A 25,941-nucleotide genomic window follows, 5' to 3' on the forward strand; every position below is an offset into this window, starting at 1 on the left:
AGGCTATAGGAGCGCTGGCTGAATGCATTTTATTATTAGATCCCCCAACCCAAGAAATCAGCCCAATTCCCAGAGCTGCAGCAGTTTAATAAAAAAAATATATGTTACTGTTCCTTTAATGAAACCTTGTTTAAGGTGAGGATCAGCAGTCTTAATCCTTATCGCTTCCTGCCAGCATAAGTGATTTAAGAGGGACAAGATATCCTTTATTGAAGGTGTAGATACAGATAACCAGTTTAAGAATAATAATTTCTTTGTAGCTGCTGTCAACAATGTAATAACGTTGTTAAAGGAACAGTAACATATATATTTTTTTTATTAAAAAAATAAAATTACAGCCTGTATATAATACCCATGTCCCAATAGATATTACACATTCACCCTCCTTGTACCACAAACGTCCCCAGTAAACACTCCCCTCCATGGTCTGAACTGATTTTGAAAAACGGCGATATGGCGATCAATGCTTATACAACAATACGTACAAGCGCACTCCCGACAGTGCTCCTTCACAGGGCATGCATCCTACCATCCTGGTTGCGTCTAGATCCAAGCCGGTCAGCAACTTGGAACTAGCAGCTACCATCCTACAACGCATAAAGTTCTCCCTCTTCTTGCCAGACTTTTTTCTTTTGTATGTGGGCAGTGAGAGGAACAAGGAGGGGAGGGGGGAGTGTACGGCAGCATCAATGGAGAAGGCTGGGGAGAGGGAGGGCAGTTAGAGGACATGGAGCAGAGACAGGGGAAGTGAACGGCTGCATGAAAGCACTGTGAGAAACGGCAGTGGCAGGACACGGAGGGGAGGGGGGAGTGAGCTGAACTGCTGCATGAATGGAGAAGGCTGGGGTGAGAGGAACACGGAGGGGAGGTGGGGGAGTGAACGGCTGCACGGAGGTATGGCAGTGAGAGGACATGGAATGAGGGGGAGTGAATTGAACTGCTGCAGCTCTGGGAATTGGGCTGATTTCTTGGGTTGGGGGATCTAATAATAAAATGCATTCAGCCAGCGCTCCTATAGCCTAAGCAGTTTATACTATCGGTTATGTGATGTCACTTCCGGAAGTGACATCATGAACCCGGAAGTTAAGACCCGAAAACAAGGAAGTGAAGCACGGCAGCGCGCACGTAGTGCAGAAGAAGGTTTCTGGTGAGGCAAGATGGCGAGGACCCTTGGACTCCATCCAGAAGCGGCGGTTTTGATTTTTTCGGATTCCTTACAAGACTACCTGGATTCAGCAGCATATTGGAAGTTACTTAGCTAAATATATTATTTTTGTCTGAGTTTGTAAAAAAGTGTTACTGTTCCTTTAAGATTAAAGAATAAAGATTTTGGGTGTGGCTTCAAAGATGAATCAGGGTAATTCAGGTGTAGTAATGCCCAAATTGGCTTTAGTTTGATTTGGAGGTTAAGTTTGTGATTCAGAAACTTTTCCTGGCCGAGCCAGACTTTCACTTCAGATATCACTTCGGATATCACTTCAGGTAAAAGACAAATTTTGATCTGCAGAACAGAACAAAGAGATCACAGAGTTTTTATAAACTTGGTAATGTATGACATGAGAACATATGAGTGGATGGGAGTTACAGGTGTGAAAGCAAAGAGATATTACTCTACGCACAGAAAAATTAAAACTGATGTTACAGCCAAACAGGTTTGTCTGCCCTCAAGGCCAGGGTATTAAAGGCTAGCTTTGTAACAGAATCCATCCAAGTCAGAAAGGGAATCACTGGAGAATCTGCTTATACAGAATGGTATTCTGTCTCTCTCAACTGCAAAAGCTGGACCTTTCTTGTTGCCCCAAAATTCTCATGCCTTCAATAACCATCATTTATTTTATTTTCACTTCCTCTGTATGCCTATATCCCTATAACTCTAGATCAAGGTTTGTAAATTGGCCAGGTTACACTGCAAATTTTTTTTTTGCAGTAAAAGCAAGAAATTCTTTGTCCTCCCATGGCCCCACAGTGGTCTAAACCCAGTGTGGTCACAACCCTTGTACCCTATATAGTTATACATCTGTCAAAATAGCACAAAAAGTCATTATTCTGTGTACATAACAGAACAAACAGTGTTTCTGTATGCACTGTGCGCTACCATGGATTAATAATCATCTGTTTGTTTACTGTACTATTCCAGTGTTTACCGAAGTAAATTAAAAATGATATGATTGAAGATGAGATAAACGGCTCATGGATAAAGCACAAGGCAAGGGATTGAATAGAATCAAGTATTACTCAGGTGCAGAGAGCTGTTAGTGTGCATCAAATCATGTTGTGTAGTTTCAGACAGCCAAGGGATTCACTAGTATTTATTACAAGTGAGTTTTCCATGGAGGACTCGTTTGTTCCATCACAATGACTGCCGAACCCTGGATGATCACCTTGCAGAAAGTATTCTACCCTCTGCTCACTGTCATTGGAATCCCATGTAAGTACAAGTGTTAAAGTGCATTTTGATTTCCTTTAGAGGCATTCATTAGTCCCTTAAGGAAAACTACAGTAGAAAATGGTGCCATAACAAAATAATTGATTTATCACAATAACATTGCTTCATTGTGATACATGTAATTATGCAAGGGTGCAGTGAGGAAAGCAACTGATTTTGATGAAACTTTTGCATGCGCTGCCTTGCATTACTCAGATGCATTTAATGTGAAATGTTCATAAGAACCTATTGATCCAGGCTTGTAAAAAAAAACTATTACATTAGTTTCTAAAGAAGGAAATGAGTGATATTGCCTTAATGTGAACGTCCTCTTCTCATTAAATGACTGTTATATTTCTTGTTTAACAGCGAATATAATAACTTTTCTTATCTTCTGGAGAAGGGACTGTGGCATTTCCCCATCCTGTCGCTGCTACATGATGGCAATCTCTGTGGCCGACACCATGGTAATAATCCAGATTGTGATTATTGAAATGATCCTTCAGTACCATACCCCAGAACCATTCTGGAGCAGAATCCCTTGGTGCATGATCCGTGATGTGTTGGCCTATGGAGCTTACAACTCATCAGTGTGGCTGGTGGTGTGCTTTACTATTGAACGCTTTGTTGCCATTAGAACGTGCCACCTAAAGCCCAAGTTCTGTACTAGGAATTGCACTTTGTGTATTATAGCACTCGTTTTTCTCTGCAGTCATCTCTTTTCAGTACCTTACTATTGGTCAAATGAATCCCAGAAAGTGAATAATACAGAAACATATACCTGTGTGTATAGTACCCACCCGCCGACTCCCACATACGCTGAAGGCCTGGTGTGGTTTCAAGCAGCCCTTGTCTACATTGTGCCATATATTATCATCTTTACTCTCAATGGTTTAATATTGAGGCAAATATGTCAAAGCAACAAAGTTCAGTGTGGAATGCAACCAAACCATGAAAGTTCCCCATCATTAAGAAAGCTTAGTAAACAGAAGATGAGATCTGTTGTGCTTTTAGTCACAGTATCAATGACCTTTGCTTATCTGTGCACAACTCGCTTTGTTACTCAAATCATGATCAAGACATTGTATTATGGTCAAAAGAGAAGAGACTACACTAAGGCCATTAATATTGCTGCTGACATTGGAACAATGCTGGATTTAAGCAACGCTGCCATAAATATGTACCTATATGCCTGCACACAGGAGAGATTTCGGAAGGAGCTAATGGACGTGGGGAAAGCTTTAACAAACCTTTGCCATGTTTTACAGCAAAAGAAACAAATGTCCATGGTCTTTCACTTTTCCCTAAGTAATCGTGTTCACAGCAGCGATGCAGGTGAATAGAAAATCATTTTCATGTTTATTTGAACTCTTATGGCTCAATAACACATTTTCCAATAAAATATTTTTAAACTGTCATTCATTTTTAAAGTCCCAAAATGATGTCCCTCAAAATATTAGCATGTTTTTTTTTAATGAAATTAGGTATATATTGCATACTGTTTCATATTCTGTTTTTATGTTTGTATTTTCAATCCTATTACAGTTTATACTGTACTTCTCAACTACTCAACTATCAGAAGTTCCTCTGGCTTAAATATCTAAAAACAAAAAAAAATGTTCATAAAGTGCTGATCACCTTTAAATTATATTTTAGTATGAAGAGATGTAGTAGGATGTAGTAATATTCTGAGACAATTTGCATTTGGTTTTCATTTTTTTTTTTATTTGTGGTTATTTCGCTTTTCTTTTTCAGCAACTCTACAGTTTGCAAGTTCAGCATTTTGGTTGCTATGGTCCAAATTACCCTAGCAACCCTGCATTGATTTGAATCGGAGACTGGAATATGAATGAGTAATAAAAAGCAATAACAATACATTTTTTAGCTTTACAAAGCATTTGTTTTTAGATGGGGTCAGTGACCCCCCATTTGAAAGCTGGAAAGATTGAGAAGAAAGAGGTAAATAATTTTAAACCTATAAAAAAGATAACATGAAAGCCAGTTGAAAAGTTGCTTAGAATTAGCCATCCTATAACATATTAAAAGCTAACTTAAAGGTGAACCACCCCTTTAAGGAGGGAGCTGTTCAGTGCTAGAAATTGCGTTAAAGGAGAAATCAACCCCCCACTAATAAAAACCCTCTACCCTGTACCCTACAGGGTATAAGTGCCCCTAATCCTTTACTCACCTATAGGTGCAGAGTAAGCGCAGTGGAGCTCATGGCAAACAACAGAGTTTAACAGCACTAGCAAAATGCACAGGTCACTCATCCACCTAAAGGATTCTTTTGATGCCCTTTCTAGGGACTAAACTGCGGAGGCCTATTTAGAATTTGTGTAATTTTAAAGATGTTTTTTCTACTTCACATCTTCAAAAACTTGAATGTTTGCTTATTTAGTTCGTTTGAGCTTAGTTTAAGCTCAAAAAACATTTAAAAAACCCAAGATTAAAAAATCACTTATATTTTACCAAGGACAACTTCCATTGAGTTTGACACAAAAAATATGTTAAAATTCTGTGCTTAAATCTGTAAAATTTGAGTTTTGAATTTTTGCTCAAGAAACCTCAGGTCACAGGAAAATTAGAACTGGACCATTAATAATACTATTCAACATGATAGTGTTGAGTTCTATACCGAGCATGTGTATCTCTTATTTACATGACATATAAATAATGTTTTGGCACATAATAAAGAGCAGTATATCTCTCTGGTGCAGGATACAAATGATAATGCTTCTTGCTGACCCCACCATTGTTATTCTAAGTATGTATGCATAATGACAATACATATTTATAATTATTTTTGTGTTCATAAAAGGCTGCCATACTAAAAATCAAGAATTTAATTAATGATCATGATAATTATGATAATTATTAACATAATTATTAATACAAATAATGTATACATATATATTATATTAGGCTTGATACAGGTTAAACTGAAAAGTCATTGACCATAATTAGATACTGTACCATCTCTATAGCAGGGGTCTCCAACCTTTTTCTACCCATGAGACACATTAAAATGTACAAATAAGTTGGAGAGCAACTCAAGCATGCAAAAAGTTCCTGGGGTGCCAAATAAGGGCTGTGATTGGCTACTGGTAGCCCCTATGAGGACTGACAGCCCACAGGAAGCTCTGTTTGGCAGTACAAAATATTTTCATGCAACTACAATTTTGCCTTCAATCCAGGAATTTAAAATACCTGTATAAGGGCCTGCTTTGAGGCCATTGGGAGCAACATCCAAGGGAAAGCAACATGTTGCTTAAGAGCCACTGGTTGGTGATCACTGCTCTATAGTATGCTCCCCAATATGCAATATGTTTGAAGCATTATTAAAACTAGAAGCATTTAACTTGACGATAATGATAAAACAATATGTATAAACCCTGGGATTTTGCTTTTTGAACCCTTGGAAGAGATGTGTTTGCTAGAGGGAAATTGTTGAGATTCATCTTTCAATCTGAAACGAGTTTATTAGTCTTTTGTTCTTGAATTGTTTAATGTTGTCATAAAGCAGATTCCTCAAGGGTAGAAGCAATTATAGCTAATGTAGCAGTCCAGGGTATACAGTTTCAGACTAATCAGATGTTAGCAACTGTTCTATGTTCTTTTGGGGAGAAGCACACACTGCCTATTACTGCAACCAAGATGCAACAGTGCAAGTCTTCTGGATAATCGTGGAACTCTTGTTCTAGGTAATTGATTTGCCAACTTTATTTCAACTTTATATATTAATTTATATTGGATGATTCAAAAAGTCTAGTGTCTAGAGTTTGGCACCCCACACATGTGAGTCTTTCCTCCTGAAATTACACCAAAGTTCAATTAGAAACCACCTGTCAAACTGTATACATTATGAAATGTCTTTAACCCAAAAGTATTACTCTTTTACATCTTTTTCTGGTGTACTTTGTGCATCAGAGTTTTCATTTTTTATATTTTTACTGCGGTTTTGAGAAGTGCTTTTATAGTAAACGGTCCTTCTACGTTGCCATTGCCGTATTGAATTTTGTGCTTCTGCGCTGAGCTGCCTGGACACAGTATTAAAGCTGCCGATGTGATACAGGGCTCCAAACAGTGTAGTCAGATAATAACCACCTGAAACAACAAAGTTTGGCCAAAAGTCAAATTACTGAAACTTTAAACCAGTTTTTATGATGGAACAATGGTACAAGGAAATGCAGTTTTAAAGAGGAACCTTAAAAATTGCAACCCAGTTTATTAGTTATTCATTCTAGAAGTGTTTAAAGTAGTCATAAAGCAGATTCCACCAGTAAATATTGCAGACAGCCAGAAAAGGCCTTCCAGTGCCTTGCTCAACCAATATCTGGCAGAAAATCAGCCAGAAACCTGTCAGTTTAGAAAACCCCATTGATTGAGGATAGCAATGGCCCGTTGAAGCTATCAGCAACAGTTCTACATAGGCCCATATTAGAATTTAATCCTTGGACTGGGGGACAAAATTTTACAAAGATCTGCTTATTTGATAACCTCCTCAAATAAACAGATATACAGTTCTTGTGAGTGGCCAGCTTTAAAGAAGAAGAATACGCAAGCCAAGCAGGGGTGCACAATACTCCAGATATTAGCACAGAAAAGCAACTGCATTCGAATATGAAACAGAAAAACTGGTCTGGAACTTCAAATAAATTACTTTTTTTGTTATATTATTAGAAAAAATATTTAAACATTTTGCTGATTTGAATATGCCAAACTAATCACTGGAGAACAAACCAATGACTTTAATGTTTCCTCACCTTCTCCCTGAAGCTGAGAAGGATCCACAAGTTCCATAATATACTCCACATCAAGCTGCAGAGAAGTCAGGTCACAACTCAGCAAAACATGTATTAATACTGGTAAGAAGTCATCAGCACCAAAGGCTCCTGGACAACAACATAAAAATCAATTATGCATATGCTCCTGCAGCTTTCATGCAGATTTCACATGATATTATATGCCTGAAATAAAAGTCTAAGGGCTGGAAATGCTTTGTTAGGGGTCATATTTATGTTTGGCAGTGCTTCATCTGAGCAAAGGAGCACTTCAGTTCAGCTTTGACACCTTTGAGTAATAGTCTGACCTTAGAAACTTCTACTAAGAAACCATTTTTACATATGTAACTGGTTCTGTTGAGATGAACCATATATATCATCTTCCAAGAGAATTGCCTTTTTTATTCAGTGCTGGAAGCATTCAAGAGCTAATAGAAGTTTGTGCCTTCTGCAATGACATTAACTACCTCAATGTCTTCGGAAAATAATGATCCATCCCAAGCCTTTCTGCTGAGGGATTGGTGACCTTAGTATTTTTATAATACACACAAAGGTGACATCATAACCAGGGTGACCATCATGGATGAGGGTTTGCATTGGGCGCCCAACACTGAATTTTTGAGACCTGTATTTAATAATAGTGTGTGCAGTCCTAGGCTCAAAAACACATGCAAAGGTGCAAGAGTAATAATGCCATGCAAGAATGTTCAAACATTTTTACTATAGCACCTGTAATGAATACTTCCATTGCACCTTTTAATTGTGACTTAGGCACAAAACACTGAGGGGCACATTTACTAAGCTCGAGTGAAGGATTCGAAGTAAAAAAAACTTCGAATTTCGAAGTATTTTTTTGGGTACTTCGACCATTGAATAGGCTACTACGACCTTCGACTACGACTTTGATTCGAACGATTCGAACTAAAAATCGTTCGACTATTCGACCATTCAATAGTTGAAGTACTGTCTCTTTAAAAAAAAACTTCGACTACATACTTCGGCAGTTTAAACCTACCGAGGTACAATTTTAGCCTATGGGGACCTTCCCTACCTTGTTTTCTAAGGTTTTTTTGATTGAAGGAAAATCCTTCGACCGATCGATTAAAATCCTTCGAATTGTTCGATTTGAAGGATTTCAACAGATTTTTCCTTTGATCGTAGGATTTGCGGTAAATCCTTCGAATTCGATATTCAAATTCGTAGGATTTTACTTTGATAGTCGAATTCGAGGGTTTATTAACCCTCGATATTCGACCCTTAGTAAATGTGCCCCAGAATGTAGCAGAACAGACACAACAAAATCTTGTACTTCTTACACTTTCTATTGATTGGCATCAGGTCTAGGTTTCTCTTTGTGCGCTGTGCAAAATGAACTACATGTTCATAAAGATCATTACTCATATTGCCCATATACTGTGCTAACAAAAGCATATTTTCTCATTTCCTTTGAGTACTCAAATATAGTAGATAACATATACTGTAAATAAAAAAAGTATAAAATATTGCATATACAGTAAAAGTCTATTTTACATTAAAACTTTAAGTACCTTTCTTTCCACTTGCAGTTTCCATGGATTCATATATGAGTTTGCAAACCTTCAGCAAGTGCCTGATCATCTTTTCTGGGGAGTAGGTGATGTGCATAAGGGAAAGTTTATTTTGGATCTTCTCCATGATAACAGGACCTGGTACACCAGAACAAAGGTTTTGACTGCTCATTCTCTTCATCTTCTCCTGGTTTTCTAATAACTTGGTTAATGACCCATCATTTCGGTGAAAGTCCAGAAGCTGAGAGTAAATCACATCTTGGGTAGGCTTCAGTACACATTTGTATAGAGAAGCCTCAACGATGGAAGCTTAAAAAAAGAAAACTGAGGTCAGGGAAATGGTAAAGGCAACATGAAAACTTTTGTCAGTCTTAGCTCCCATGAACAGCAGATGATTTATTCACTCCTCTCCGGCAGTAACAGGAATAAGAATCAATTGCAAACTGTATGAAACAAAAGGTAGGAGAAACTAGCCCTAAAAACACAAGTGGTTACAAATGCCATATTCTATATACTAGATTTTATGCACCAGTCTAAAGTTTCAGAATCTATATAACAGTAATTATTCAGGCCTTTAAACATGTGCACAGGAGGTCACCATCTTGGATTCTGTTAGAAGTGTCAGTGATACTGACTGTGCTCAGTTTGCTCTGGGCAGCTGTTGAGAAGCTAAGCATAGGAGTCGTCACAAATCGTCAAGCAGAAAATTAGGTTTTCTTGTCATCGAAGATAATGCTACAGGACTGATTATTACATTCTGATTCTGATGTTATATTCACAGTATATTAGTCTGTAAGCTAAGGCAACAGACAGCAGCACAGAGCATGTGCATTTAATAAGCAATGGGGAGCTACTGGGGTATCTTTGCACCTTTTACAGATACGGGATCTCAAAACATATCTAGTCTACTTCTTTGTTACGTATCCTGAGGTGTCCATGCCATACCATGGGTACAGACACATGATGGTTACATCTGGTGATGTGTTTGGCATAAAATGTACTTATTTAAAGACCCCATTGTAGTCAAAGCATTTTCCTTTCCTGACTGTGCTGAAAGCTGACTGCCCTGACCTGTGCTTGAACTTAGGCTCAAAAGTTATATTGCAGTATATATCAATGATAAGCTCTAACATGAGTGAAACAGCTGTTTTAAACTTTGGTTGGTTTGTGTGAATTATAATGCTATGGCAGTTCTGGAATCATGTTTGGTCTATGATCATACTTGAGTAGTTTATGCCCATAAATTTAGCATTTTCTAGTATTTTCACTCTAACCTCTCTGGTTTGATTGCTCTCCAAGCCCTACCATGCAAAATCAATGATTCAATGCCTTACTTTGGTGAGATAAAAACAGCCTGTGTGCTGTGTGTTAACAGCATGTGTGCAAGTTTAGATTTATGGCTCTGAATTATATTATTAGGCTGTATCTGTGCTATTAAATGAGATGGATGCAAAATTGGTGCTGAGGAGAAAAATATGTTTAGGTTTTAAGCAGTGTAATGTGTGCACCGTGAAAATTATGAATTTAAAGAATAGTAATATATTTAAAAGAATGGAATTACCTAGGACAAGTAATTTCAGTAGAAGCAAGAAAAAGCTTGCATTTTTATACACTCTCCAAAAGAAGGAAGGTTTTGGGCACACAATAATCCATATACAGTATAAGTATGGGAGCTGAGCTACTATGCAGAATGGTATGGCCTGGGGGTTTCTGGATAAAGGGCCTTTCTGTAATTTGTAATTTCTCCATACCATCTATCTCCATATGGATTTATGCTATTTTAGTTATGATTAGTTATGATTAAGAACAAGGTACTAGTGTTATTATTAGTGAAATAAATTAAATATTATATGTATATACAATTGAAATAAACAATAAAAAAACAATAAAGACAATCCCAGCTATAAAAATAAATATCATTTTTGTGTAAGATATATACATTTCAAACAAATCATACAAATTCCCCTGTCTAATTCTTTGCTATATAGAGTATCTCCACACTGTCAAGACAATGAAGTTTTGTAGATAAATTTGTGTAGAAATTTTGCAGAATGAGAACCAGATGCATCGCAAGAGACCTTTTTTAATTTTTCTCTGAAATCAGGTAACTAAGTTCAACTGATAAAGTAGAAAAAAAACTGTGAACGGAAATCTTGGTTTGCATACTACAAACCACAGCCATATACTAACACTGGGGGGGGGGTATCTATAATTACTTTAGCTTAGCAACTGTATCCAGTTCAGAAAGCTAATACAAGCAAAATGAAACTTGTAGAATAGTACTGACCCCTATATTAAATTGAAGTTGAATCTATGGAACTCAAAATTGCAGTGTAACAATTCAAATTTTATACAAATGTGATGAGAAAAAAAGCAAAAGCTATTGTGATCACTTCAATAGGGCTATGGAGAGAGAGAAAGAGGGGGTTGATTTTTTATAATGGAAGATTAATAATGCAAATGAAAACAGTGTTTTGGGTTTTCTGGTACCAACTGTCATACTTACTCAACTTATATTCATCAATCTCTTGATGTTCCAAAATTTCCCAGATCTCATTGCTCTCAAGCAGATGGGATTTGAGGTTTGTGATCAGCTGACGTATATTCTGCAGCATATCAATGCTAGATTTGTACTGCCCAGATTCCTTAAACATGTGACAATAAAATCTTTGTACCATACTACCAAGATAACATGATGGATCTTCAGCAAGTTGTTTAATCCTATTACTAAAATGTTTTTCTGGAGAGACAAGACCTGACAATATGGTGCTGACAGCTAGAAGGCTGTGTCTCACCATATCTCCAAGCCCATGAGCATATTTTTTCCCACTATTTATAGAGTGACAATCCATGTCTTCTTCAATACTACTGATAGATACAGAGTCTATCTCTGGGGGTGGAGGAAGAAGAAAGCTGTCTGAGGAGCTAAGTGAAGTTTCTGAACTGCATTTCTTTAATTCTGCTGAGTGTTCCACCTCAACCCAAGAGACTCTGTGTTGTCTCAGATTATTTCTCCATTCACTTGCTTTATCTTCTAGAGGGACATTCTCTTCCTGTGAACCTTCGAATGCCTCCTTTGCTGTTTCTGGTGGATTGGTTTTCTTTTGGGTCATCACTTCTGAATTCAAGCAAATCCCTGTTGTGCTGTTTTCAATTTGTACTGCTACTTCATTGTCTTTACCTATACTGAGTCTTCTACAAACGTCTAACAGTCCATCTGTCTCACTGGAATACTTTTTGATCACATCTGTGGAAGAATGCAAAAATAAATAGATGTCATAAAATGTGTCAAAAGTATGGGGGCAAATTTACTTAGGTCCGAATTTTGTCCTTGGAAAGCTATGCCATACTTCGCACAAGTAAATGTGCGCCTATGTTTCTTTGTCTTATAGATTTAGCCTGGCCAGTTGGAACTGCAGGAGATTAGTTCCATATGCCTTTCTTGTGCTTGTCTAAAATTAACCAAATATTCCTAAACCTTGTCTGAATAACTAAAAGAATACTCATTTATCCCGATATAAGAGCCATTATATTCTGTACCAGCTGATCAATCAAGAACTTTGCACCCCTATTTCTGCACTGACAGACTAGCTGCAAATTGAATCATGTCACCATCACTTTTTTTCTATGTTTGGGAAGATGTCGTTTGTCATAATTTGAATGATCTAAAGTCTCATTTACAAACATGAATAGAAGTTCAAAGTGATAAAATGGACACAAATTGATGCAAGTCCTTGCATCCATCTTTAACCCTTTGAAATTTGACAGGCCCCAATTCACCCACCCAGTCTATTATTATTATTATTACTTTTATTATTATTAAACAGTTGTATATATGGACAAAGGAGTGCCCTTAGACGGGTGCGTCCATCGACATGGCTTAACACAAACTGAATTGGACACATAGCTCCAAACACCAGAAGTGGCACCATTCTCACAACAAGGTAAGTAAAAAAACATGCATGGAGTTTTAGGGGGAAACAGTGCATTATGGGTAATAAACATGGAAATTGTGTTTTAATATCGAACCCTGCACTTGTAAATTGACTATATTAAAGGGAAAAGCTTAGTCCAACAGACTGTAATGTACCAAGATATAGACTTCTGTCAATATTCATGTACCTATCTAAGGTCTCTTTTTAACTTCATAAATTGATTCTGACTGGAACATATATAATCTTTGTATGAGTTTATATCTGTTGTGTCGCTAAAGATACAGACTTTCTAAAAAGAAGAGAACTCTAATCTGTGGGGTTTCTATTAACTATTTTTGTGAAACAGGCTACAGTTAATCAAATCTTGTTTAATATTATTTATAAGACAATTAAAAAAAACATTTCTTTATACCTTCTTTACCATGCCTTATATTTCCAGGCCTTTGTCCATAAATGGACATCCTCCTCCAGTCCATGGATCCTCTGTTCCCACTTTGTCCATAGCACCATGGGACACTCATCCTGTTTTCCATCTTATTTTGAGAGCTATCTGTTAACCATGTATCACCGTGCTCGTGTAGGAAGAGGGGATTGATAATGCACAGAGCTCCATTTTCTGATGTCACTTGTATGCTACAGAAATGCTTTGATGCTGTGTTGCTTGGTGACATGTCCAGTTTTATCCTGTTTGTGGTCTTTTTTCAGAATGTTAATAAATTCTACTGGAATAAAGAATATATGTTAGCTATTTTATTTCATTCATACCAAAGTCTGGGGAAATAAGAGAGGAAAAAAATGTAATGACGTGTAAAATTCTGGTATCAGTACAGCAAATACAGTATGCTCCTGCTTGCATCTATTATTATTGCCTTTAGCATCAAAATATACAATATATACCAGAAATAATTTTAACTGCTTGACTTTCTTTCTGTTATATGAGTATCTGGTCTAGGGGTTCATTCGTACGTAGGAAGCCTCACTAATCAGAAGCCTACCGTACAGTGTATGCACCCTGTCTCTTCTGTAATGGCAATGCTTTGGGCTTTATGGGGCCTGTAATGCAGTACCACCTTAAGCAATCCTTTTTGCCAAGTCCATGTCTCTGTTAGTAATCTGCCAAGGAACTAGTAGGAGGGTGAATGCACATTGCAAACAGATTAAGGATGCTTCTCTATTAATCCATAATCTAGCCCAATGCAACAAAGGTACCCTATGTAGGTTCTGATTGCCACAAAGAATTAAAGCTTTACCATTGGCTCCAAAGTGATCCACATTTGCCTCAGGAGAAGAGGAAGAAGCAAGTAGTAGTAGAAGTACAAGTAACCCTGTAATGCCTATTACTGTGACAGATGCACAAGAAAATAATACACGTTACAGTTGCCTTTAAAGGAACAGTAACACCAAAATATGAAAATGTCCTAAAGTAATAAAAATATAATGTAGTGTTGTGCTGCACTGGTAAAACTGATGTGCTTGCTTCAGAAACACAACTATATTTCATGTAAACAAGCTGCTGTTTAGCCATGGGGCAGCCATTTAAGCAAATACAAGAGTCCTCTGCACTCAACCCATTATCAATATATTTAAGACACTGAGACATTTTGTGCATACAGCTACTAAAAAATGCCTTACCCTTTAAACAAAACAGGAATTGTTTGTCCATATATTGCAATATATTTAAACTGGCCAACTACGTCAAAGTCATCCCATATCTGACCAGTCCTATACTCAGCCATTTAAGCACATGACACATGGTAGATAACAGATAAGTACTGGAGAATCTCATTGTATGCTACAGAGCTTATCTGTTATCTGTTGTGAACTCTGTGCATTTTCTTGCTTTGAATGGCTGCCTCCATGGCTACACAGCAGCTTGTTTGTATAAACTATAGTAGAATTTCTGAAGCAAACACACCAGTTATACCAGTGCAGGGCAACTGTACATTTTATTTTCATTACTTTAGGACACTTTCTTTTTTTGGTGTTACTGTTCCATTAACCAGGCAGTAAGTGCAGAACTGTTGAACACTGAACCCATGCACACTCTTTGTGCCTGAAAAATAACATAGAATTAAAGGGGTATGAATACCTATATCTCACCTGCATTTCCATAACTTGTGCCTTGCAGCTTAAGCAAAATTCTGTGGCAATGTTGCACAGCCACAAGGCAGTTATTCAGTGTCATAAAATAAAGCCACTATCAAGCTGGTCATAAAAAAACTGCTAGTGATGAATTTTATTACTAACCACTCCTAAGAGTTGAATTAAGCCTTTACAATATGTTGCACAGCCCCCCCCCCCAAAAAGACCACTTTAACTATCTTTTATCATATCCCTGGGAAAAACTTTCTGTTATAACTATGTGCTCACATATTTGTAATCAGAACTAATGATCAGGATTCTGTAAGAGACTCCACTCTGCATAGAGAACCTTAAAACAAACTGTTATGATTGTACCACGGAACTGTATATTATCACTGGGAAATCAACATTTATTACATTACTTGTGATAATAAACCCAGAGAAAGAGGAAGAGGGTATTGAATAATATGGGGAACTAAAAGGACACTGTGTTAGAAATTGCTGCCACCGTAGGTTACTTTTTCCTTCAAATGAAAGGAAGGGAACCATAATATAATTCGTAATTTTGATCTCCGTATCTTAAAGGGATACTGTCATGGGAATACGTTTTTTTTCAAAACGCATCAGTTAATAGTGCTACTCCAGCAGACTTCTGCACTGAAATCCAATTCACAAAAGAGCAAACTCATTTTATTATACTCAATTTTGAAATCTGACATGGGGCTAGACATGTTGTCAGTTTCCCAGCTGCCCCAGTCATGTGACTTGTGCCTGCACTTTAGGATGTAACTACTTTCTGGCAGGCTGTTATCTATCCTACTTAATATAACTCAATCAGTCTCAGTGGGACTTGGCTTTTACTATTAAGTGTTGTTCTTAGATCTACCAGGGAGCTGTTATCTTGTGTTAGGGAGCTGTTATCTTGTTACCTTCCCATTGTTCTGCTGATGGTCTGATGGGGGGGTGATATCACTCTAACTTGCGGTACAGCAGTAAAGAGTGACTGAAATTTATCAGAGCGCAAGTCACATGACAGTGGGTAGCTGGGAAACTGACAATATGTCTAGCCCCATGTCAGATTTCAAAATTGAATATACAAAAATCTGTTTGCTCTTTTGAAAAATGGATTTCAGTGCAGAATTCTGCTGGAGCAGCACTATTAACTGGTGTGTTTTGAAAAAAACATGTTTTCCCATGACAGTATCCCTTTAAATCTATAAAAAAAAATACTTAAATCAATTGAACCCAATAGAATGGTTTTGACTTCAATAAGGATTAATTATACAGTATCTTTGGATAAAATACAAGGTACTATTTTATTATTTAAGAGAAAAAGTAAATAATTTTTTAATTATTTAATTAAATTGGAGTCTATGCGAAATGGCCTTCTCGTAATCCAGAGGTTACTCGGGTAACAGATAGCATACTTTAAGCTTGTTTGACAGTAGCAGTTTACAAGCCTACTAAAAGCTGTATTGTGATAGCCAGGTTTTAATGGGCACAAATAAGCCCATATAAACAAGAACATCAGTATTACATTTTAGTCCATAAAATAGACACAGCAATAGTAGCAAAAGCAGTAACACTAGAATACATTTAGCAGTGTTTTGGTCACCATTAAACAAATGTTTTTATAAGCAGCTGCCCAGCTATAATTGGCACCAGAATACACCAAAACCTTCTTCTTTAATTATCTTAAAATAAAATGTGATAATCAAATGGTAAATGTATATGTTTTATGGATATCTACCTACTGCCACAGAAATCAAACTTTATGTATTTTTTGAGTAAGGCAAATATATTTACTGTATATAACATTCTAAAACATTGCAAGACCCTCACTTAAGTCTTTAAAAGGTTTTATTCTCACCATAGTCATTTTCATTCAGTCCCCTGACTTGGACCATCCAGTTATGTATCTGGCTGCACTACATCAGCCACCACCCTTTTATGAATTTCTGAATATTAGGAGAAAACTAGTGACCACTATGAAAAATGGGTGATTATAAATGACCAGTATCTTAAATCAACTCTAGCTTAAAATTTACCTTTAAACCTTAATATCTGAAATGGCAGTCTCAAAATAGAAAGGATAAGACTTACTGTTGCTCTGTCTGCCCAGGAGAAGTGACATTGCTGTTTAAGAAAAGCAGAACATTGCGTGCTGACTTTTTTTCTTGCAATACTTCCTACAGTACTCAACAGGAAATTATCAGTTTACTAGGTATGATTTTGACACAGTATGTTGGTTCTGCAATAACCTGAGAAATGATGCAGTCTCCGCTGTAACAGTATTGTTGGTTGCAAATGAATCTATCTATATTGATGTGCATATTAAAGGGACTCGAGCATTTCTGCACAATAAAAACAATCCCCCATCCAGGATATCTTTTTGCTGGTAGTTGTGCTAATACCAATAGGTTTGAAAAGAAATGTACCAAGATCTTGAGGCCTCATCCAAACTTTTCCATATACATAAAAAACAAATACAAAATCTGATACATTGTTTAATGCAACTGCGTGCCCACCCATATTTATTATGGTACCACAGAAACTACTAAAGTTCCACAGACTCAGCTGTGGGAGCACATTATTGCCCACATCCACGTGTCACCACTTATACAATATGGGGAAAAGTACTGACTGAGGTTTTCGTATTTTTAGCACATTGTTCAGGATTTTTACCATACCTACCTTTTATATTAGGATCTTTTAATAAATTCCATGGCATTTGTAGTTTTAGAGGAATTGAGTTTAACCGTAGCCATTCTCCACTCCTTAATGGTCTTGTGTTACTTTCATAAACAGTATATGTACTATATTTCAAAAAGCAGGCAATGTTTAAACTTCTTTCAGGACTCTGCAAAGGAAAGATCTAAGGGGAATATTTACTAAAACTCTACTTTTTCTACTATATTTACAAAAAAAAATGTGACCAAACTTCCAAACCTAAATCCTCTTAATTTACCAATAAAAATGTTTTTAAAAAATCAGTGCAACAAGAAAATATTGAGTATCCTGAAGGTAAAAAACATGTTCCAATTGGCCACCTGCCATTGACTTCTACATGATTTCAATAGGTTTTAGCTGGAGTATTTTTGGATTTGAGTTTTAAGCAACTTCTTCAGACTATAATAAATCTCGAAAAATGTTAGTTTTTTGTTCCTCTAAATTTCCATAATTCCAACTAGCATTCCACTGCATAAAGTTGAGGACTGCCAAAAGTATGCCAAAATAAAACTTATGCACAGTTGATTTCAAGAACTCATTGTTAATTAATAAGTTGCTTTAGGCACACCAGCAGTGATGGTGAATTTCTCCCGATAAAAAATTAGTGAAAGTCGAAGAACTGACGTCCGCGTCAATTTTGGACACGTGTCTGAAAAGTCAATGGCGTCAATTTTGACGCCGGCGTTGAAGTCACTGGGTGTTCGAATAGTGTTGATGCTGCACATTTAGCAACTGGCTGCTACTTTAGAACAGGAGGCAGTATAAGCTTTGTGTGTGGCCACAAATGACCCCTGTATTTTAGTCCTATTATAGATTTATTGATCTATTATCGATATTGCAGAAGATTTCTAGTCATCAACACACAAGCTCCAAAATCAAAAAACACTGCAGTATCTCCAAACATCAAATGAAATACAGATCTGGAGTATTTTTTTACAAAACTGTAACCTGAGGAAATCTACGGCAAATTAAGCAGTAGCACTAATGCATCCCAATATTAAGGCATATGAAAGCAAGTGGTTGTATCTATATAATGTCATTTCAAAAGCTCTAAGATCTGTTTATTTCTGAAAAATATACATATAATGCAAGGCTGGTTGTAGGCTTTGGCTACTTGCTGAGTTTTCATCATAAGCAATTTAGTTAGCAGATGTCAAAGATAAATATAAAAGAACACAAGGCAGCACTACAACTTTCATTGATGTCATGAATATTTTTCATCCTAGCAAATAACTGATGTTTCTTACCTTATCATGCTTGCTGCGAGATGTGTACAGGCGGAGATAAGATATGCAACTGAACTTATTACTGGCATTTGCATCTTCTTTTAAACAAAGTAATTTCCTATGTGGGTTAATGTGTGATTTGTGCTCTGTACCAGGTTGTTTTCTCAAATCATAACTGTTCATCTGAGGTGAAGTGGCTCAGACAGACTGCAGACAAGAACTTCCCTTCCTAACCAAGTACCTTTGTCATTTGTCTGTCATTACCCTTAAAATTACCACATCTACTATCTCGTGTTTGAATTATATATATATATATATATATAAATGTCCAGTTAGTACCCGCACTCTTTCCTTTACAATTTCGTGGGTGCAGCGGTCAAATAGAAATATGTAGCCTTCAAGAAGGACCAGCACTCCACTTGTTCAGGTGATCAAAAAATCTTTTATTTCACATCAAGCGTGTGATACACGCTTGATGTGAAATAAAAGATTTTTTGATCACCTGAACAAGTGGAGTGCTGGTCCTTCTTGAAGGCTATATATATATATATATATATATATATATATATATATATATATATATATATATATATAAAGTAGTGTAGAGGCCAGCACAACTCGTCAATGGGTCATCCTTGCCTGGGTGCAATAAGCTCAAAAGGTTAAGTAGTATAAGGAAAAGCTCGCACTCACAGGACTTATCACAATCAAAAAAGGTGTTTATTTGGATCAAAAAACAACTGACGTTTCGGCTCACACTCAAGCCTTTCTCAAAGTGAATATACAAACACTCACCAACCCTTTAAACCCTAAAATGGCGGGAAACTGTGCATGGTGACGTCACAGTGACGTGTGTGGGGGATTTTCCATTAGGGAACATAGTGCAAACATCAAACACAGCAAATCAAATCAAATATCCTACGTTACAATAACATCGTCTCACTGTTGTAACCAAAATGCAACATTGTATGGCTGCCTGCAAAGGAAGGTCCTTGGATACAATATATACTTTATAAGTTCATCGAGGAGTGTGCTCAGGAAGTATAGCCTGTTAGCAGCATACATAAACATGCAGGCAAAAATAAAGATAAAATAGTCTTCTAAACAGCGGTATCAAATAGAAAGTCTAGTAATTACCCGCCTGCTGAAGGGACTTCTTTAATCGGCACAATAGCGGCTCCGTGTACCTCAAGGTGCGTGGCCTATATGCGAGCTTCACATAGTCTACGGTGTCCTTGGTGGCGAAGCGCTTGTAGTGGCGCTTCGTATCTCGTTGCCGACAGTTCTGGTGGCTTGCATTCCGTCACTTGAAGAGAGGCATTCACTCATCGGGTAGGCCAGGTTGTTCAGGCGCTCCACATCTGTCCCGGTGTCCGTGTCATACGGGCAGTTGCCAGTGGGTGGCGCTGTGTTCAATAGGGGTAGGGTAACCATGGGATCAAAGCCTAGCAACCCACTCTATTCGGCGTTCCGCCTGCACGGTCAGCCCCTGTCAGTTTATTAGCGGATCCATGGTTCAAGTTGTCTGCCCACGTAGCTTCACAGCACCATTAGCGTATCACCGCTATCAGTGAATCTCCGTCTCCCACTGCCAACCGTTCTAGTGGCAATGCGTGTGACGGCCTGCAGGGCTTGCAGCGTCGCTAGGTAGTCTTCCCATGGCAACCATAGCACGTATATCCGCGCTATTGGTCCGGAAACACTCTAGGTCACAGTATATGTCAAATGAGGGGTCAAAGGGTACGATTAGGGTCATCTCGACATCCACAGGACAACTAAATCTCTCTTAAGGGTTGCCGTGTATGTTGACCACATAAGTACTATTGTCCAAGCCGAACTGTCAGACGACTGTAGATGGTGCCATGTTCCGTTGGAGGACAAGGTTGCCATGAGATACATACATAGCAACCCACCTCACCTGTCAAACAGTAGGTAAAAACACACAGTTAATGTTTTCAACATGGAACATGGAAGGCAGGGTTTAGAGGTGGGGAAGTAGGGAATTCACATGGAATAAATATTGGTTAATACTGAGGCAAGTGATACACTCAAGTACAAATGTCCGAATACATATATAGTGTAGTATACACTGCTTCAAAAGAAAGGAGCATAAGAAATCAATTCATTAAGACCCCGAGGACTAAGAGTGTCCAGGCGGTGGATCCACTTGAGTTCGGATCGTAATAATAATTTTTCACGATCACCCCCTCGAGGGGGGTTGGGACACAGTCAATGATCATGCTTCGCAGGGACGCCAGTGTATGTTTGTATTCCACAAAGTGTTGTGCCACAGGGGTGTCACCACTTCCTTTTCCTAGTGCTGCCCTGATGGTGGATCTGTGATTTGCCATCCTGTCCCTGAAGTTGGTAATTGTTTTCCCCACATACATCAACCCACACGGGCATTTAATGATGTAAATAATAAACTTGGAGGTACAGGTTAGTCTGTGTCTGATCGTAATTTGTTTCCCCGAGTGTGGGTGGGAGAATGTGGATCCAGTCAGTAGTTGTCTGCAAGTGGTGCAATCGGTACATCTAAAGCACCCATTCTTGGAATTTGGGAGCCAGGTAGTAGGTGTGGGGGGTTGGTAACAGTGTGTTGGGTCCGTCTTTACTAGCTGATCCCTCAGATTTCTGCCTCTCTTGTAGGCAATCCGTGGCGGTTGTTTGAATAGTGGTGGAAGAGTTCTATCTTTCTGTACTATGGACCAATGTTCGTGGATTGCTTTTGTGAATGATGTGGTGGCAGGCGAATATGTGGTTAAGAAAGTGAGTCTCTCATCTTTAGCCCTTGTGGCGTTAATGTGAGTTGAGCTCAACAGTTCAACCTGTGTGTGACTCGTAGCTCTCTGGCGACTATCCAGAAGTTCATGTAGTGGATAACCCCGTTGAAGAAAACGGTTAATGAGGTCATCAAGTTGGGTATCAAGTCTTGTGAGATTCGTGTTGTTGCGCACAGTACGAATCATTTGTGAGTACGGAATACTCCTGAGTAGGTGCAGTGGATGACATGATGTGTGATGCAGAAGAGTGTTTCTGTCAGTGGTTTTGCGGTAGATAGTCGTTGTGAGTTCAGTGCCCTGTTTCAGTATCAAAATATCCAAAAATGGAATCTCATCACGATCGATGTGTGCTGTAAATTTTATTGGAGTGGACAAGGCATTCAGATCATCAATCATCGCAGTGAATTGGTCCCTCGATCCCGTCCACAGGACCAGTAGGTCGTCAATGAAGCGCCAGATCTTGTATATTGAGGATCCATACTTTGGTTGAATATAGTGCTGCTCATAGTGTGCCATGAACAGATTGGCAAAGGCAGGTGCCAAATTGGAACCCATACTGGTACCACTCAGTTGTAGGTAGTAACAGAGTTCGAACTTAAAGTAGTTATGCTTGAGGCACAGTTCCAGGAGATCGATCAGGAATTCTGTCCTTGGGCGAGTAGGGTCTGGGTATTTCTGTAAAACCTCCCGGATTCTTTCAATGCCTTCATCTGTAGGAATAACCGTGTATAATGAGGTCACATCCATGGTGGCTAGGAGAGTCTGTGTCGGTATTGGTTGGCAATCTCTAAGTTTCACAAGAAGGTCACCAGTATCTTTCAAGTAGGTGGACGTCGTTTGTACTAATGGCTGTAGGAAGTAATCTATATACATCGCCAAGGGTTGGAGAATAGAGTCCCGAGCGCTGACAATCGGTCGTCCTGGAGGGTTGACCAAAGTTTTATGGATTTTAGGCAGGGTATAAAGTATCGGTGTGACAGGGTAGTTGGTGACCAGGAAGGCATGTGTAGACTCTGAGATGATCCCTTGTGAGAGAGCCGCCTGCAGTATTGAATCAATCTTGCGCTTGAATGTGGGAGTCGGGTCTGTATCGAGTTTGGTATAGACACTTGGGTCACTAAGTTGTCTGAGGATTTCAGACCTATAATCGGAGTAGTTAAGGATGACTACCCCTCCACCCTTATCCGCTGGTCTAATAACGATTGTGGGATTGTTCGCCAGAGCTTGGATTGCTTCCTTTTCCGTTTGTGTAACATTAGGCCATCCTGTAGGGCACCTCGGTTTCATGGATTCATCCGTCAAAAGACGGGTCAAGGCAGCTATGGATTTCGGAGTATTTGGCGGTTCAAAAAGGCTTTTGGTGCGGAATGGAGAGTACTCCTGAGTATTCTGTGTCCTAAAGTAGTCCTTAAGTTTCATGGTCCTCTGGAACTTGTGGATATCTATCATAAGATCCAGTTGCTTCATTTTGGTGGTAGGGACAAATGAGAGGCCCTTTGATAAAACACTTAGTTCAGCTGGGCTCAGTTGGTGATTACTGAGGTTGAAGACTACTTCCTCCGCTGGTAATGTGCTGATGGTGGTCTTGTGTCTAATGCCGCCCCGCCGCTTGTGTGGCCGTCCTTGGTTTTTGATCGGGTAGTGGTGCCTAAAAAAAGATTGCTGGAGTTTGCAGAAGTGTTGGTACTGGTATTGTCGTTGAATGGAGAGTAGAACCCTCTTGGCTTGCCTCTGCCTCTGGTGCGGGTGTCGGAGTCTGAGGGGGATGATGTATAAGGTGACGAGTCAATCCCACTGAAGCCCACACGGTGTCTCTGAGGTTTATTAAATCTCGATCTGTTTTGTTCTCCTCCTGACAACCAGTTATACACACGTCTGTTCTGGTAGTCAGATTGAACTATCTGCACTTTATTCTTCTTGAATTTGTGCAGTTCGGTGGAATAGTGTACAAGTTGTTGTTCTAGTTTGTCCAGCCACTTGCTATCACGGTCAGATCTGAGGGAAGTGAGATGCGCCGTTTCGAATGAAGCTATCTCTGTTCGGGTTACTGATAGATTCTTAGTAACTTCTTCGATCACCAGGAGAATGAGATCAAGTGAACATTTATTTAGAATCTGGCACCATCTCTTGCAAAATTCAGTGTTATTTCTTCCAATCGTAGGTATGTTTTTTACTCTGAAACCCCGTGGTATATGTTGCCTTTTATAGAAGTCTGAGAGGTAGATGCCGTGTAGTTTCAGATCAATCTCCCTCTCCTTCAGTCTAAGTAGGTTATGGTAGATATCCTTCAGCGAGGCGGTGGGGAGAACATCATCCGCTGTCTCAGTAAAGAGAATGTTGGCAGCTTCTGCATCTGAAAATTGAAGTCCGCCCAGTGGGGTATCTATAAGATCAGAGCCTCCACTATGTTCCATCGCCTGGGTAGAAACGGTTGGTAACCGACACGAAGTGGATTAGGTATGACAACTCGGGTGCACGGCCCAAAAAATGGATAAAGTAGTGTAGAGGCCAGCACAACTCGTCAATGGGTCATCCTTGCCTGGGTGCAATAAGCTCAAAAGGTTAAGTAGTATAAGGAAAAGCTCGCACTCACAGGACTTATCACAATCAAAAAAGGTGTTTATTTGGATCAAAAAACAACTGACGTTTCGGCTCACACTCAAGCCTTTCTCAAAGTGAATATACAAACACTCACCAACCCTTTAAACCCTAAAATGGCGGGAAACTGTGCATGGTGACGTCACAGTGACGTGTGTGGGGGATTTTCCATTAGGGAAATGGAAAATCCCCCACACACGTCACTGTGACGTCACCATGCACAGTTTCCCGCCATTTTAGGGTTTAAAGGGTTGGTGAGTGTTTGTATATTCACTTTGAGAAAGGCTTGAGTGTGAGCCGAAACGTCAGTTGTTTTTTGATCCAAATAAACACCTTTTTTGATTGTGATAAGTCCTGTGAGTGCGAGCTTTTCCTTATACTATATATATATATATATATACACACACACACACACATACATTTACAGTATGTGTAAATGCATACTCCATAAAAGTGAAATAAAATTCGTCCCTTTTAGCATTATTTTGATAACTTTTCTTTTTCTTTTGAAAAATTATAATATAGTGAATAAAGTACCCCCTCTTGTAAAATATAAGGATATTATAAGGATATTATAAGTTACCGAGGAGTTTCATGACCATATAAAAACACGAGGCCGAAGGCCGAGTGTTTTTATACAGGTCATGGAACTCCGAGGTAACGTCTAATATCCTCATATTTTACAACCGGGGGTACTTTATTTATTATAATACACAAATTTCAGTGAGTCATGTGACAGAAATGACATCAGAACTCACCGTTTATAACTGATGACATCAGAACTCACCGTTTATAAGGATATAATTTACAGGATATTCATGGCTTTTGTGTATTATATAAAGAATAAAGTATATATGTTACACCATTAAAAAATCATGTTTTACATGCCCATTAGTTAAAGGGGTGGTTCACGTTATGTTGACTTTTATTGCATTCTTTTTTGTCTTTTCATCTTCTAGTTTTTCATTAAAGGAGAACTAAAGCCTAACTAAAAAAAATAGGCTAGAAATTCTGTACATTATGCTTTGGGCTTGTAGGGGAGGTGTCAAACTGGCTCATATAACAAGTAGGCATCTCTGGGGTCTACCATTCATCTACACTGATACATGGGACTATGCTGGTGACCTGCATCTGCAAAGCAATATTATGCTTATGCAATACATTTGATTGCTGTGGTGTGCTGAGTATGAACTACTAGATAATTAATAGTGCAGAATTGTTTTTCAAACTAGTGGGACATGGCTAAGATCTGAGGATCAAGTGTATTCTTTGTCCATTAAAGGAGAAGGAAAGCTAGCAAAGCAGTTTATTGCCAATAGATTAGCTACAATAGTGCAAGCTATAACAGTATATTTTATTCTATAGAATGCTTTACCATACCTGAGTAAACAGCTCTAGATGCTCTCTGTTTGTTTAGGACAGCAGCTGCCATATTTTCTTGGTGTGACATCACTTCCTGCCTGAGTTTCCCTGCTCTCTAATAACTCTGGGCTCAGATTACAGCAGGGAGGGGAGGAGGGGGAGAGGGAAGAGCAAACTGAGCATGCTCAAGCCCTGCCCTGGAGGTTTAAGATGAAAACAGGAAGTCTGATACAGAAGCCAATGAGTACACAATAGAAGGAAAGAAATGTGGTGTTTCTTTTGACAGAGGACTCAGAGCAGCATTACTTTGAGGGTTTACTGGTGTATTTATATAGACCTTACTGATAAAGCTATGTTAATTTTAGCCTTTCCTTCTCCTTTAAAACATGTTAGTACAGATTGCTTAACCAGAATGCTTGGAAGCTCAGGTTTTCCAAATTAGAGATTTTTCCTAATTTGAATCACCAGAACT

The 25,941-nt window shown here is 38.5% G+C and overlaps 2 protein-coding genes across 3 annotated transcripts; one reads left to right on the forward strand and one right to left on the reverse strand.

Moving 5' to 3' along the window:
• Nucleotides 1-566: 566 nt before the first annotated feature.
• Nucleotides 567-4,075, forward strand: LOC108708897 (probable G-protein coupled receptor 142). The gene is made up of 2 exons (XM_018248558.2): nucleotides 567-2,428; nucleotides 2,795-4,075. Exons 1-2 carry the CDS (start codon nucleotides 2,356-2,358, stop codon nucleotides 3,766-3,768), a joined length of 1,047 nt encoding a protein of 348 aa, XP_018104047.1. The 5' UTR covers nucleotides 567-2,355; the 3' UTR covers nucleotides 3,769-4,075.
• Nucleotides 4,076-5,957: 1,882 nt separating this feature from the next.
• LOC108709407 (ras and Rab interactor 3) lies at nucleotides 5,958-16,923 on the reverse strand. Of its 2 annotated transcripts, none has more exons than XM_018249199.2 (6): nucleotides 16,874-16,923; nucleotides 13,101-13,410; nucleotides 11,260-12,000; nucleotides 8,754-9,062; nucleotides 7,189-7,317; nucleotides 5,958-6,529 (listed from the first exon to the last, which is right to left on the reverse strand). In XM_018249199.2, the coding sequence occupies exons 2-6, from the start codon at nucleotides 13,357-13,359 to the stop codon at nucleotides 6,312-6,314; spliced, it is 1,656 nt and encodes a 551-aa protein (XP_018104688.1). In that variant the 5' UTR covers nucleotides 13,360-13,410; nucleotides 16,874-16,923; the 3' UTR covers nucleotides 5,958-6,311. The 2 variants fall into 2 exon arrangements, with proteins under 2 accessions (XP_018104688.1, XP_018104689.1); XM_018249200.2 differs by having other exon boundaries at nucleotides 13,101-13,407; nucleotides 16,874-16,909.
• Between the last annotated feature and the right edge of the window lie 9,018 nt (nucleotides 16,924-25,941).

Source organism: Xenopus laevis, chromosome 2S (assembly GCF_017654675.1).
Source record: "Xenopus laevis strain J_2021 chromosome 2S, Xenopus_laevis_v10.1, whole genome shotgun sequence".
In the NCBI taxonomy this organism is placed as follows: Eukaryota; Metazoa; Chordata; class Amphibia; order Anura; family Pipidae; genus Xenopus; species Xenopus laevis.

What these genes read in the sequence shown, in the direction of transcription:
- LOC108708897 (XM_018248558.2), top strand. Translation starts at nt 2,356, where the DNA reads ATGACTGCCGAACCCTGGATGATCACCTTGCAGAAAGTATTCTACCCT. An exon ending in CACTGTCATTGGAATCCCAT is followed by an intron (nt 2,429 to 2,794) that starts GTAAGTACAAGT and finishes CTTGTTTAACAG; the next exon opens with CGAATATAATAACTTTTCTT.
- LOC108709407 (XM_018249199.2), bottom strand. Translation starts at nt 13,359, where the DNA reads ATGTCACCAAGCAACACAGCATCAAAGCATTTCTGTAGCATACAAGTG. An exon ending in AACTGCAAGTGGAAAGAAAG is followed by an intron (nt 7,318 to 8,753) that starts GTACTTAAAGTT and finishes GTTGTTGTCCAG; the next exon opens with GAGCCTTTGGTGCTGATGAC. An exon ending in TTCTCAGCTTCAGGGAGAAG is followed by an intron (nt 6,530 to 7,188) that starts GTGAGGAAACAT and finishes TTGTTGTTTCAG; the next exon opens with GTGGTTATTATCTGACTACA.